Source organism: Accipiter gentilis, chromosome 1, assembly GCF_929443795.1.
Source record: "Accipiter gentilis chromosome 1, bAccGen1.1, whole genome shotgun sequence".
Lineage (NCBI taxonomy): Eukaryota > Metazoa > Chordata > Aves > Accipitriformes > Accipitridae > Astur > Astur gentilis.
This window is the reverse complement of record NC_064880.1, coordinates 43,187,527-43,202,766: the sequence shown is the minus strand read 5'-3', so window position 1 is coordinate 43,202,766 and position 15,240 is coordinate 43,187,527. Positions and strand designations below refer to the sequence as shown.

Sequence of the window (15,240 nt, the reverse complement as noted above, 5' to 3'; positions counted from 1 at the left end):
TTTTGCCAGCTGTGACGACATAAGAATTGAAAACATTTTCCAAGCCGTTATATAGATTGACCTCTCTTTCAGGACAACCAAGACAAAAAATAGATGATGTATGCTGTGCATTGTCTATAATTACTGCGTAGCGTCTGTGAGGATGAGTGGGTTTTCCATATTCATAGAGACTGCACAAATAAGAGCTACCTGACTGAACTATGGATTTTATTCAAGCTCTTACTCTTCTCTGCAGCTCTACCATCTTCATTTTCTTTCTTATACTTTTTCCCTATTTCAGTGATTTAAAGATTTCTTCTAACTTTTTCAGGATGGTTCTTTTGTGCTGTTGCTCTCACTCTGCCCTTTATTTTAAGTTTCTTTCTGAATTTTCACTGGTTTACTGGCAAATTCCCTGAAAGTAAACTTCTTGTGTTTTAGTTCTGGCCTCACTGAAACCTTATGGGTAACTTTTTACATGTGCTCTCTGTCACAATACTTCAGTATGTAACTGCAATTTACTTTAGCTTCTTTAAATACTTTATTGGTAATTTCTTTTTAAATTGCAGGAATAAGGCCTACATGACTGTATTTAAAATATATTCCTTTTCATGCTGCTTTCTATGTGTTTTTTTCTTTTTTCTTCCCTGAGTTGAATTGAACCTCTTTCTGCTGAATTTAAAAAACAGTATGACCATGACTTTAGCATAACAATTCTCTGAGTAGTGTTTGGTTTTAGGATAGTTTTCTGGTCTGTCCAGAAAGCTTTTAATAAATGGGCCAGGGGAAAATTTCCTTTCTTCTGGCATAACATGCCAGCAGAAAGGTATTTTTTGTTATTGTTCCTGCTGCCAAGCTGTCATGGAGATTTGACTGTTCTGCCTCTGGAGAAGGGAACATTTCACTACTGAGAGAGTTGTTTTTCTTAGTTCAAAATATAAGTACAATGGACATAACTTAGAAACTTGCTGCAGGTTATTCCTCAGGGCTGATATACTTGTGTTTGTTTTTTGGTGTCTGATGAAAAGACTGTTCTGTAAGTGAATTCACTATTGTGTGAATAGTGCTAAAAAATAGTCACAGTCTTGTTGGGAGCTGGACTGAAAAAGAGGATTCCCTGACAAAATTTGAGGACACGATGAAGGAGACCACATTTTCTTTTTTCCACATAGAACACTTACCCTATTCATTGGCTTATTTACAACAGAAATAAAAAGGCATTGTTCTGGTTTTGATGATGCAGCTTTTATCCTGAGTGCAATTCTGATATGGTTATCATCATAGCATCATTAGGCACCATTAATAGTTTCAGTGTCAGAATCCCAGACAGGATCCCTGTCAGGTTAGATATTCTACAGTCAGACCAGGAAGGCAGTCCAGTCCCCATGTCCTCTTACAGAAAGCTTTGTCTGCTTGGGCTTTAGCTCTACGTGTACATATTTGAATGTAATGTTATTCACACATGCAAAAAATATGTGATTGGACCTAATAGTTACAACAGTCTGTGTGTAACTGAGTGAAAGGGAGCTCAAAGGAACAGGTAATAAGAATGTGTGACCTGTGATGAAGGTGGAGAGAGTTTATTATTAAATCTGGCTGGGGACGTCAAGGGCAACAAGAAAAGCTTCTATAGGTACGTTGGTGATAAAAGGAAGACTAGAGAAAATGTGGGCCCTCTCCAAAAGGAAATGGGAGACCTGGTTACCTAGGACATGGAGAAGGCTGAGGTACTTAATGACTTTTTTGCCTCAGTCTTCAACGGCAAATGCTCCAGCCACACTGCCCAAGTCGCAGAAGGCAAAGACAGGGACTGGGAGAATGAAGAACCGTCCACTGTAAGAGAAGATCAGGTTCGAGACCTTCTAAGGTACCTGAAGGTGCACAAGTCCGTGGGACCTGATGAGATGCATCTGTGGGTCCTGAGGGAACTGGTGGATGAAGTGTCTAAGCCACTATCCATCATATTTGAGAAGTCATGGCAGTCCAGGGAAGTTCCCACTGACTGGAAAAGCAGAAACATAACCCCCATTTTTAAAAAGGGAAAAAAGGAAAACCCAGGGAACTACAGGCCACTCAGTCTCACATCCGTGCCCAGCAAGATCATGGAGCAGATCCTCCTGGAAACTATGCTAGGGCACATGGAAAATAAGGAAGTGATTGGTGACAGCCAACACGGCTTCACTAAGGGCAAATTGTGCCTGACAAATTTGGTGGCCTTCTATGACACGGTTACAGCATTGGTGGATAAGGGAAGAGCAACAGACGTCATCTACATGGACTTGTGCAAAGCAGTTGACACTCTCTTGCACGGCATCCTTATCTCTAAATTAGAGAGACATGGATTTGATGGATGGACCACTTGGTGGATAAGGAATCAGCTGGACGGTCACACTGAAAGAGTTGCTGTCAACAGCTCAATGTCCAATGGAGACCTGGGACAAGTGGCGTTCCTCAGGGGCCAATATTGGGACCAGCGCTGTTTAACATCTTTGTTGGCACCATGGACAGTGGGATGGACAGCAAGTTTGCTGATGACACCAAGCTGTGTGGTGCGGTCGACACGCTGGAGGGAAGGGATGCCATCCAGAGGGACCTTGACAGGCTTGAGAGGTGGGCCCGTGCAAACCTCATGAAGTTCAACAAGGCCATGTGCACATGGATCGGGGCAATCCTAAGCACAAATACAAGCTGGGCAGAGAATGGATTGAGAGGAGCCCCGAGGAGAAGGACTTGGGGGTGTTGGTTGCTGAGAAACTCAGCTTGACCTGGCAATGTGCGTTTGTAGCCCAGAAAGCCAGCCATATCCTGGGCTGCATCAAAAGAAGTGTGACCAGCAGGTGATTCTCCCCTTCTACTCCGCTCTTGTGAGACCCCACCTGGAGTACTGTGTTCAGCTCTGGGGCCTCCTGCTCAAGCAGGTCCAAAGGAGGGCAATGAAGATGACTGGGGGCTGGAGCACCTCTCCTATGAAGACAGGCTGAGGGAGTTGGGATTGTTCAGCCTGGAGACAAGAAGGCTCAGGAGAGACTTTATAGCAGCCTTCCAGTACCTAAAGGGGGCCTACAGGAAAGCTGGAGAGAGACTTTTTACAAGGGCATGTCGTGGTAGGGCAAGGGGTAATGGTTTTACACTGAAAGAGGTAGATTTAGATTAGATATAAGGAAGAAGTTCTTCACTGTGAGGGTGGTGAGGCACTGGCACAGGTTGCCCAGAGAGGTTGTGGATGACTGGCAGTGTTCCAGGCCAGGTTGGATGGGGCTTTGAGCAACCTGGTCTAGTGGAAGGTGTCCCTGCCCATGGCAGGGGGGTTGGAAGTAGGTTATCTTTAATGTTCTCCCAAACCATCCTATGATTCTATAATTCTGTGTTTCTATTCTAAAATTGGAGTCTTCCGGGCAGTTGATTAATGTTCACCCCAGTTTTTAATGTGGTAGAAAATTTGCTAACTTAACAAACAGATGTCTTATAAGATAAGTAAAGGAACAACATCATCTACCCCATTTTATAATATATGTAAGTATTGGATCATGCTAATTTTGGCATATGTTTGTATTTCAGAATGAAACTTCCTATGCAGGTAGGTAGTGCATATATAATGACTGTCTTCTGAGTTTGCTAGTGTTGAAAATCAGAGATGAGAGAAAAATCTGTCCCATTGTTTATTTTATCCTGCTCATAGTGCAGAGCTGGTTCTTAGAAATCCCAGAGCTTTTGTCCTAATCTTTTAAAATTATTTTGGCAATGAAATCAATTTTGATCTTTCCTTTTTACCATCATTTCCCAAGTGACAGATGTATTTGACTCAGTCCTGCGCAATTTCTCTGAAGTTTCACCCTCTTCTCTTAGATGACCCTAATTTTTTTTTCCAGCATGATGTTTATGCACAGATATTAGGCTCTCTTAAGCATTGCATACGCTGGGAAAGCAACCAATGATGAGCCATTAGTGGAAACTATTTAATATTGGGAAAACAGATTGCAGAAGCATTTCAGAAAGTAAGGCTGAGATTGATGACAGTTCCTGAAACAATAGCAAGGCAACTTTAACCAGCCTACACTAACATTTAAGCTTGTTCCAAACAAATTCAAGGAACCAGCTTCTTAAAATGAGCTTCTTTAATAGTCACATCACCACAGATCAACCTGTACCTGTCTGTTATCGGACTATACATACTGTAGTGTAGATTGTGTAAACTGCTTGTGTAAATCAGCTTCTTGGCTCCATCATAGATTTTGCTGTCTCTCTTGGAATGTCTTCCATTACAGAGTACTTGATGGATGTCTTCAAGTGCTTCTCCATGTCCAACAGGCTTTGCACCTCTAGACAGTAAGACTAATGTCTAGTTTCAGGCAAAGTAAAAGATGGAGACAATGTCTGAAGCAAACGTAGAAGACATTTCTTTCCTTATCCACCTGAAAGTGAATCTATTCAAAATACAAAGATAAACCTTTTCTCCTCTTGCTGCTATTCAAGGTAGCACCCGGTGAACCTAAGGGTGAGATTTGTCTGGCAACTATATTCTGCTTTGTGCCTGGGATGCTGCTGTTTGTAGTCACTAGAGAGCAGTGGCTGTGCACCAGAAAGCAGGATTTGGCTCTGCACTTTAATATACTGGCTGGCATTAGGCATCCAGATTTCACTGAAAACAAGAAGTGCTTTTGAAACTTATGGCTCATGTATTAAGACAATTCTCTTCCTTTCTGTCTACAGACCAGCCAATTCAGTATGCCCATTCCACCTTTGAAGATGGAGTTGCAAAATTGACTGTCCAAGATGCCCTACCAGAAGATGATGGCATTTATACCTGTCTGGCTGAAAACAACACAGGACAGGCATCTTGCAGTGCTCAGGTCACAGTCAAAGGTGAATATCTTAGCCTGCTGTAATTACTGCAAGGATATCAACTATAATTAAAAAAAAATAAAAATCTTGGCTCCTTAACAGAGTTGGTTATACGTGGATCCCATGTTTTTTCTAAGCTGTTGTCAGCTGGGTACCTTTTCTCCCCCTTGGAGGTGTGTGCAACTTAAGTGCTTAAGGACTGTGAAATGTAAAGTAATATGCATATTTCAGAAAAGGGTATTAATGCTCTGACCTTAACAAGAAGGGCTTAGTGTGGTACAGAGCAGTAAGGGTGTTTTTGAAGAGGTGTACCTATGTAGGAAAGGACTGTCACTGCTGAAACAGTAAGTGCAGTATCACCTGTATCACTTATCAGGCAGACAGTGTTATGGTGAGGAGGCAGATGTTACTCCTTTCTCTTGAAAGGCAGAGCACAGAGACCAGTGCTAGGGACTGCAGTTATGATAGCAAATGCCAATATTCTTGTTCTACTACCAGGATTTATCAGAGATAATTCTGAAGAGGTATCTGTCAGTTAATTGGGAGCAGTATATCTCTAAATAAGCAGAATTTTGGTAGTGAAAGTACCAGAAGAACATGGTAGTAAGCAAGTGAGGTGATATGTTGTCTCTGAAATCAGAGAGCACCCTCTCTGCAAATATCAATAATTTGATACCCTCAGTGCTGATTTGATGTAGCTGATTTGTCCATGAAAGCCATAATTCTGCACTAGGATTTGAACAAACACAGTCTAAAAGACTAGAGATTGCAACAAAGAAAGAGATGACAGAATCCCATGGATAAATTGAACAGTGAGGTAGTATCAATCAGTATTATGGTCTTTATTCTTATAATCTCACAGGTGTTTCGTTTTATGGCCTAGAGGCGATCAGCCCCCTGCCTCTACAGTCCCCCTCCCTCAGACTCCCCCTCCCTCTACAATCAAGCCTGTATTTAGTATTTGTTGTCTGCAAATGATTTTTTTCCCAAATTTATAATAGTTTAGCACTGCCTGTCCAACAGACTGCTGAGTGACAGCTGCCAAGGAAACTATTCCATTTGTCTATGACCAAATAATAGCTGTGCCAAATTTGTACACGCAGCTTGGTGGGAAATGTACCCTGAACCCTGGGATCCCAAGATTTGTCTTTGTTTACCAATGTTCTGTGGTATTTGTCTACAGCATTTTACTGTTATGGCTGCCCCTATTCTGTCTGTATGAATCCACTTAAAACCCTAGACAAGCTTAAAATGAAAACAAAGTAATTCTGGTAAACCTATGAGTTAATTTCTTGATTACCAAATTGGAAATGCAGTCATCCCCTCCCTGCCTCCCCGCCCCGAAAAAAGGAACAAAGTAGGAAAACATTGATTTAAAATAAGCCTGAAACTAATCTGTTCTCAAAGCTGTCATTTATAATTTCCCTGAAGCATTTCATCAGTATTAGCTAAGGGCCAACCAAGAGCGCTCCACCTCAAGGGAGCTATCTTTGACACGGAACCTGCTGTGATTCTTCACTGGGGTGCAGAAACCATAAAGACAGCCCCTCTCTTACTAACCATTTCTTAGTTATTTTAGGCTTGACATACAATGCTAACATGGGAGCAACAGTGACCTAGCCTTTCCCTAGGCTTGTGTACTCTGCTGAGCTATTTCAGGCTATGTAGTCACTGTTGCACTGAGTTGGATTCCTCCTGTACATTAGCCAGTCTGGGGCTGGAAAGCTGCATTGCCACTATTATAAGGAGTTAGTTCCTCTCTTTTGCATCCCATTCCATTTTCTGGGAGTCATGGAGTGTGGGGGGAAGAACAAGAGCAGAATTAGGAACATGTGTGACAGGCTGTAAAGCCACATGTTCAACATTTTTACAGCTTTAGCTGTCCCCTCCACTTCCTCCCTAAAACTCATTATGTCCCTGTTACCATGAGGATTACACTAATTTTCCCCAAGACTCAGATCAATGTGGATTTGCCTGCCAAAAATAGTACCAAATTTAAAATCGTGATTTCCAAATCTCTTATCTGTTCATATATTTTTTTCCATCAGACCCTCTAGCAAATGCTTATTGGCATTAGAGTTCTCTGAGACTCTGAATGCTGCTGCTAAGGCTTCTCTAAACTCTCAGCTTTTGCAGACAGATTACAGCAGGAAATCAGTGTACGTGCAGAAAGAGAGAAAACTTCAAAAATCCTCTCCTGACCAGACATTGATTTTTGGAATAAAGTGTGTAAAAACTGTTTCTGAATTGTAACCCATCTCTCTCCAGTTGTTTTTTGTCTCCAAGATAATTTAAGGTTTTCACATTTCATGCAGTGCTCAGTTTGTTCATTCATTGCTAGAGAAATACTTTCCTTTCGTATGTGAAAAGTAATTTGTATTTAATCTAAGAAGGAATGGATGGTCTTGGCCTATCATCAGTATCAGACCAGTGTCAGAATTCAGCTTTTCCTTAACTTGCTACTGTGGTCCTTGGACACGTCTCTGAGTCCGTCTGGGTCTACATTTCACTTCATATTGCCATTTTTGGCTTTGCTGTTCTAATGCAGTGAGGAGCATATCTGCTGTGATCACTGGGGAAATTACCTGGAGTGACTTATCAGTCTTAACAGTAAAACTCGATTTTATTTTCAAAGGCAAAAATCTCCACCTTCTAAATTAAATTAAACTCACAGATAATGCAAAAAAGTCCCATACTGGCAGCAAGGATAGTCAGTGACAAACTGTTCAAAGGAAAAAACCAACCAACCACAACATAAGCCTCATGTTTGAATTATAATACAAGATAATACTTAAACCTGCTAGTAGGTTACAGGTGTTATCTGGCCACACACTATATTTTGTGATCAACTTTTGTGCATTCTTTGTCCTTTAGAAGATCTGTTGCTTTGTTTTTTCTCAAAGGAAGTTTCCTTTTGTGGGATTATTGTAGGAAACAACATTTTAAAGGCCCTTTGCTCCAAGTCCTATTAAACACAAGGGGAGCATTTTCTGTAGTACTTTCAATATGCTTTGCATTGGGCCCTGGATAACTAGCTAGGCTTGTTGTGGCATAGCATTCCTTCTAAGTCATCGGTCTCGGATTCATTTATGGTTCTTTTGCTTCCTTATTATTAAGCAGGATAAATTCTGCCTAGTGCTGAGCAACCTTAGTCCTTCCTCAGTTTTGTATGAAAAATGCTGAAGGTACTTAGCTGTTTGTAGGAGGCTTTTGGCACTGTGTCAAAAAAGTCCCACACTTCATATGGATGGGGCATAAGAAATGCAATGGTCTTAAAAAATGCAAAATAGTCAGTCTTCTGCTTCTTTAAGACAAGAAAATAACAACTTCAGATCACTTACTTAAGTGATCTGAAAGCTGAGTAAATTGGGATATATCCATCAGATAGTCTGTGGAGAAACTAAGTTAATCAAGGTGAAGCTAATTTTGGCTTTGTAAAGGACTAAGTAGACTAAATTGAATCCTGACAGCTGTCTTCCCTGTGACAGTGGTTCCTTACAGCTGAAATACAGGTAGAGATGAACTACAGGGAATGATCAGCACTTCTTTGAAAAAACAGCTTAACAAATGTCTTCACCATGAGAAATTTTTCTGACTGAACTCTCCAGTGAGTGGGGTGCACTGAATAAAATGCTAGATTAATTAGTCTAATGCAAGAAAACCTGAGAGGTGAGAAACATGGTCCAGGTTACTCAAACATTCAATGACAGATGTTCCTAAAATGGTACCATTTGCTGCTCTGCAACTGTTAGAATTTTTTCCTTTAAACTTATGCATCATTTTCTATACAAAGGAAAATAAGAATTTGGGAGGCTTTGGGGCTGATGTACAATTTTTTTTTAAAAGTTTTTAAACAATGTCTACATGACTGAGTTGTTTCTGTTATTGTATATGCAAGCTAGGCAATTCAGTTGGTATTCCCATTTAATATTACAATTTTCACATTGTTTTGTAATATGAAAATAAGTATGCAAGCCATTTCTTAAATACACCGGGCATCCCATTTAAAAAACAAAACCAAACCAAACCAAAAAAACCCCCAGCTCCTTAACAGGAATATGCAGGGTACATTCAAGTCACCTGAAATACACAGCAATTATATACTGATGGTGACTGTAGATAGTGAAGTTGAATATTAATATTAATCAGCTTTTATCAGGGTGGCTGAACATTTTCACCATTTTTTTACGAATAGGAAACTGGGGTGAGTAGAAGTTAATTGACTTTGGATGTAGCTATATAGTAAGTCAGTGTCAGTGCTTTGCTCTAGCTGTGACAATCAGAGTATAAGGCAAGGCAACTAGTGGTAATAACTGGTATAGTTGGAAGGTAAGGCCAGCTCCCAGGCATAGTGACTGTTCTTCAGGTCTGCCTCATACCCAAGATAAGCATTCTGATATGTGGTTGTCTCTATCAGTTAACTAATCACTGACAAGGATTTATAGGTCAGATCCACCTGTAGAAAAGATGTGTCAAATTGGTATTTAACCACCTGACATTCACACCAATTCCTGGGTGTACTACACAAGATTACAGGCTGGAAGGAGAGCGGAAATAGGGATGGGCCATAGGATAGGCTCAGTCTACTGTTGTGCCACTCCAAATTAAAATTGTGTGTAGGAAGCTTTTGCTCTTTTGCAAACAGACTCTGTGTGTAAGAGAGGCAGCTAGTTCCTTTTTCCAGCTTTCTCTAGGTATCGTATCAAGCTGGAGTGCTTGTTACATGAGGGCTGACTCCTAGGAGAATGTCCTCTCTCGCAGTTCTGCAGGAGGTGACAAAATATCTGACCCACTGCTGGCTCCTTGAGAGTTCTCTAGCCTCCTCCCAGCATCACTGTTTGATTCCAAGAGGGAGGGCAGGAAGCATTGGTAGTGATAGCAGCAGCACAGGCTTGCAGCCAGGGTACTTTTGTGGGCTGTAATGCTCTGCAGTCGCCCATTTTGCTGATGCTTGTCTTCTGCACACTGCTTTTTTGAATAGAGGCCTAATACTGCCTCCCTTGATGAGCAAACACTATTCAGCAAATGCTGCTGCTCCTGCTCATTAGCTCTTGACCTCATTTCTCCCTCCCTGCCAGCAGTGCACTTTCCTGACTTCACATCTGTTCCCTTTTCTCCCCCACCACTTTCTGTTCGCGCTTTTTTTTTTTTTTTTTTTTTAATGCAGCCTCCCCAGCACAAGTGTCTATGTTGGGAAGCCTGTAGCCCTTACAATCCGATTACTGTAGTCATTCATTGATCATTGGACGAGCAGATTAGAGTCACCTGAAAGCCTGTCAGAGTCCCTGCTGCAACCATTTATCAGAGCAGTGAAGGGAGATGCTTTCTGGAAAACCAGTTCGCTTTGTTCCTGTCACTCTTCCATCTGGTGTGAGTGGGACCATAAAATATAACCAGGTAGAAGAAAGGTTTTCAGGTAGGAGTCTTTTCTTCCAGTCATGAAAGATGCTGTATTTAGGTTGTGGGTTGTTTTTTCTTTCTCTCTCAGAATGACCTCTCTTAGACATTAATCTTTTAAAGAAGGTTATCACTGCAATAAGCAGCCTCTCTTTGGAAATTTAATTGAGAGGCTACAGCTTTGTTTCCCTGAGATATATATTCTGCCTAAGGTAAACAAAGTATGATGTCTTACTTGCCTACAGTGATGAAATATTTGTGACAGCTTTTCAAAATCACTATTTATTTGAAAGCATTTTGCTGTATTTCAAGCGTAACATAAATATAAAGGACTATAGAAGACTTTCCAAAATATACAAGTCTAGTCTTGTTAAATGTCAAAAGGTATTCCAGATCGGTAGCCTGGTGGAACCACTTGGCTATGTAAGAATTGGTTTCAGAGCACTAAGTGACAGGGAAGGGGGTTTTGTTACTGTATTGAAAGGTCAGAGATAAGCTGTCATGAGCATCAAAGAAACTCTGTTTCAGTGCTTTCAAGAGTGTCCCAAAGTTCTCAGTCCAGCACTCTGTATGGGTCACTAACAGCTGTAATCCTTGTAAGTCTAAGCTTTTTTTTTTTTTTTTTTTTAATTGCCTTCTTTCAGCACCTCGGGACCAAACATGAAACACAATGCTGGCTAGAGACCAAAAATGAAGGACAAAGGCAAAACATGTGTGGAAGCTTTTAATGATATAGGATTTGTGCCATCAATATGAACAATGTTCTCTAAAGACAGTTTCTTGATATAAATAATTTCCAGTAAAAGGGGAACCAAATTTGGATGCAAATGTGGGATGAGTGCTTGCAGAATGAGCAAAAGTTAAATGGCAGGAATTATATTAATATTTCTTACAAATTAAAAACAAAGATGAGATGCTGACAGGAAAAAAATGTTAGACTTAAAAAGAAAAGAAAGAAGAAAAAAACCCCATCCCTACATCTGATGGTCTTCTCAACTGTGAAGTGATCAAATACTATGAATATTAAGCTATTATGTACCAGAATGACAGAAAACAGATGGTTATTATAACAGTCTTGGGAATGGCCCTGCATTGCCCAAAGGGCAGAGTGTCCCAACATGGATTGCCAAATTCTATAATGCTCTAAGTTTCAGCTGAAAAGTGGAAGTCCTCAAAATACATATAAAACCTGTTAACTGAGTCTATGCCTGAGTTATTTTGAAAGTATGGGCATCATGTTACCCCAAAGAATGTTTCCAAGAGCAGCTGATGTGATGTGGCTTAGCTAATGGGAACTCAGTCAGTCATCAAACTGTCTCATAGGATTAGCTCAATTTATAAAACCCTCCAGAAATGACTGTTGTGCAGGTAGATTTGAGGTAGGCAAGCTGTAGGATGGGAGGAAACCCTAATCAGAATTAATCACCAAAAATCAGTCCAAAAGCATCTGAGAGTTGGATGTAGTATGTGTTTTTCTGGAGGAAAATGGACTTGGTTTCTGACACTAAGCATCATTTCTGTCTGCATTCATTTTCTGGCCTTTTTGCTCCTTTTCTTGTGTAGTTATGAATTTACCCAGCTTATGTTACTTCTATGAATTGAATTCCAACCTAGCTTCACTGAGCTTCCTTTCCATGACTACTAGATTAACCTGAATTTATCAAAACACTGTCCTGTTGTGCAAATATTGCTAAAGAAATAACAAAGAGCAAATGTATGTTTTAGTCACTTGTGTACCATCAGTCATGATACATCAGATGGAGTAGCTACCAAAGAGAAATTTAGTCTGTAGAATGGCTATGTAACAATTAAAAAACATGACATCACAGGTAAAATGGCTAACTAACTGCTAGAAGTGACCTGTTTTAACATCTAAGCTTTTCATTTCCAGTGCCTCTTACTAAGGCAGAGTGGAAAACGGAAGATTACCTGTAAATGGAAGAGTACCTGTAGGATTGATGTTTGCCTTTAAACTACAAATCAAAAAGTGAAATACTTCTTTCAGCAAGTTGTTTCTCAATGTTAGAATTAAAATTATAGAGGCAGCAAGGCAGAGTTTAATGATATACCTGTGCCTACTTTTTTTTACTTTTTTTTTTAAGATAATTAGCATTTCTGTTAGTGTGAGTTTTGTCCCTTTCTATTAATTTCTCTTGGATTTGGGAGCAGACGTGTTGACAGTGTTTAGAAGCTGGTTGAGTACCTTGCATTATCAGCTGATGTAAAACATATACACAAACAAACATATATATGCTCCAGTGCAAAAATCTCATGGAAGTTTCACTTACAGAAGAAAGATTCTTGCATAAGCAGACAAGCATGGCCAATGCTTACAGAAAAGCAGAGGATGTCAGGGTCTCACAAAATAATAATTATGAAATGGCTTTTAATCAAAGGTCTTGGTGAACTAAAGGGATTGGTTTGAGAGCAGGGTGATGTGCATGTTTCTTCTCAGTATAAATATTTTTGAGAATACCATTATCAAAAGTGTAGGGAAATGGTAGAACCACAGAGAATAGTTGTGAGTGTATAGGCAAGGGATATTCAGCATCAGCAGAAAAAGAAGAGCGGTGAGGGTGAGAATTAAAGAATTGCTTTATGAACAGCATATAAAGGAGGAGAAGTAGGGTTGTAGGAAAGGAACGTCCAAGCAAGGAAAAGAGGGGATGGGTTTGCCTAAGGGAAGCATCTGTCTTTGAGTTAGGTGACTAAAGAGAAATCGGAAAATTTCATAATCATGAGCTGGTGTATAGAGAGCCAAGTAAGGATGACAAGTTCTTGAAGGTATGTTTCTTCAGTTTAGTCTTACAAAGTTAATAGTGTGTTGTTCAAGCATCTAACTGGGTTGCATTGTAGAGTCCCTAGGTTAGTATGGCTAACCAAACTGAAAAAAAAAGCTAAAAAAACAAACACAGGGCCCCCATGCTGAAATTTAGCAGGTCCTGCCTTGTCCTTACTAGTTCTACAAGCCTACGCAGTTCTTTTGCCCTAAAAGGCAAAAATGTCCACATAACAGAAGCAACATAACAGAATGTGCTGTATGTACATTTGGGATAGAAAAGACATCTAACTAGGCAGATACATCACTCTTAACACCTGCTTTAGCACTTATTGAGATGTAATTTTGTCAAGCAGTGATACCTCACTTTTGGAAGAATAAGGTTTCTATTTTACAGACTGGAAAAATGAGTAATGCAGATATGTCTAAGCACCTTAATACAGGTTACAGTGTGAGTCTTAATGAGCAGGTCATTACTTTGCAGTTGAGTAAAGGAACAGAGGGCAGGAACTTTGTATATCTGTATACTGCTGGAGGTGTTTCCATGCAGCTTCATTTTAGTCAAGCCTTGACTGCTGGTCCACATAATACAGACTTTGCCTTCACACACCCCCCCCCCCCCCCCCCCCCCACCCCCCCCCCAGGTAATGTCTTAGTTTGAGAGATTTTTAATAGAAATTCATCAAGACAAGACAACTGACCACAAACAATGCCATACTAGAACTACCTTATCTTTTCTGGACTTAAATGCCAAACAAGCCTTGCTTTAAAATTCCTTTCTGACACCAACTTTTACCCAGAAATACAATGTTGCTAGTTTTTTCTTTTCTTTTTTTTTTTTCCCTTTATATTAGTCTAACTTCCAATGTTTCCTTGCTCTCAAGCTGAGTCTTACTTGCCTTATCTGAGGGGTTCCTTAAAAGCATGCGTAGTACATTATCCTTCTGATTATTCACTCAACAGAGTGAGCAGAACTATTTCAATATTACCACAGGTAACTATTCTGTTGCCAGTGTGGATTTGCCAGACGAGGAAAGCTCTGAAGGGGCTGTAACTCTTCGTATCAGTGGCATTCTCATGAACACTTGTGCTTTAATATGACTGCCTGTTCCTATTGCGCTTCCATTGCATTTCAGCTCATGCACAGCCCACGTTTTTTTCTAGTGGAAGTGGTATCTCTATACATCATAATACACTGCAGTTAAATTCTACCTGGGCAGCCGCACAAAAAATTGAGACTGTACATGTGAAGGTGAAATTCTGCCTCAGCAGTATGCACGTTTTCACTGTGGATCTAAGCTGGCTTGATCTAGCACATATGAAGCACCATTTCTGCAGTTCTCCATGTCAGACTGGTATCTAATGCTGGGGAATTTGTTAGCAGATGGACAGCTGAGCTGCCTTATAAATGCATTTGGTAGGTATACGAGTTCTCAGGCCTTCCATGGAGTTGCTGTCTGTGGCAGTGACAAAAGAGGGATTACTTGATGTAAATAACTTGCAAACAGGGTTAGTCATTAATAAGGCAGACAGTTCTGAAGGCAAAAGCAAATACCACTTCAGTTACAAAAACTTCCAGTGAGACCGCCGCTGAGGAATTTGGTCTGCTGACTGCAAAGTGATCTGCAGTGAACTCAGCTGGCTACTTTGTATGTCTGTCCCCTGCACCCCAAAGGAGACTTTTCCTGAGGAGGGGGGGAGTGGAGAGGGAGTTGCGGATCTCTTCTCCCTCGGATCCAGTGGTAGGACACGTGGGAATGGTTCAAAGCTGTGCCAGGGGAGGTTTAGGCTGGACATTAGGAAGCATTTCTTTACTGAGAGGGTGGCCAAACACTGGAACAGGCTTCCTAGAGAGGTGGTCGATGCCCCAAGCCTGTCAGTGTTTAAGAGGCATTTGGACAATGCCCTTAATAACATGCTTTAACTTTTGGTCAGCTTTGAATTGGTCAGGCAGTTGGACTAGATGTTTGTTTTAAGTTTCTTCCAACTGAAATAGTCTATTCTATTCTATTTTGACTGTTTCTCCTAAATCATAATTCTTACTGGTATAGTCAGCCTTTTCATAGTGGGATTTCTGGGGTGGCATCTCTTTCAAATGCTGTGGGTTGCAGAACAAGCTGAGTAGACAAAACAGATGTTAAAATGCTGATAACTTGGTGATATCCCATACAGACCGAAAGACTCGGGAAAGAAGGATCATACATGGAGCTGCAGGACAGGGCTGGAAGACTAGCCTGCAGTAA

General features: G+C 40.6%; 1 protein-coding gene across 9 annotated transcripts in view; it reads left to right on the top strand.

Moving 5' to 3' along the window:
* Window positions 1-15,240, top strand: part of MYLK (myosin light chain kinase) — a 222,486-nt gene that overhangs the window by 112,397 nt on the left and 94,849 nt on the right. For all 9 annotated transcript variants that reach the window (XM_049803960.1, XM_049803987.1, XM_049803977.1 and 6 more), the window contains one exon: window positions 4,690-4,842. In XM_049803960.1, the coding sequence (XP_049659917.1) occupies window positions 4,690-4,842 (153 nt within the window). The remainder of the gene's footprint in view (window positions 1-4,689; window positions 4,843-15,240) is intronic.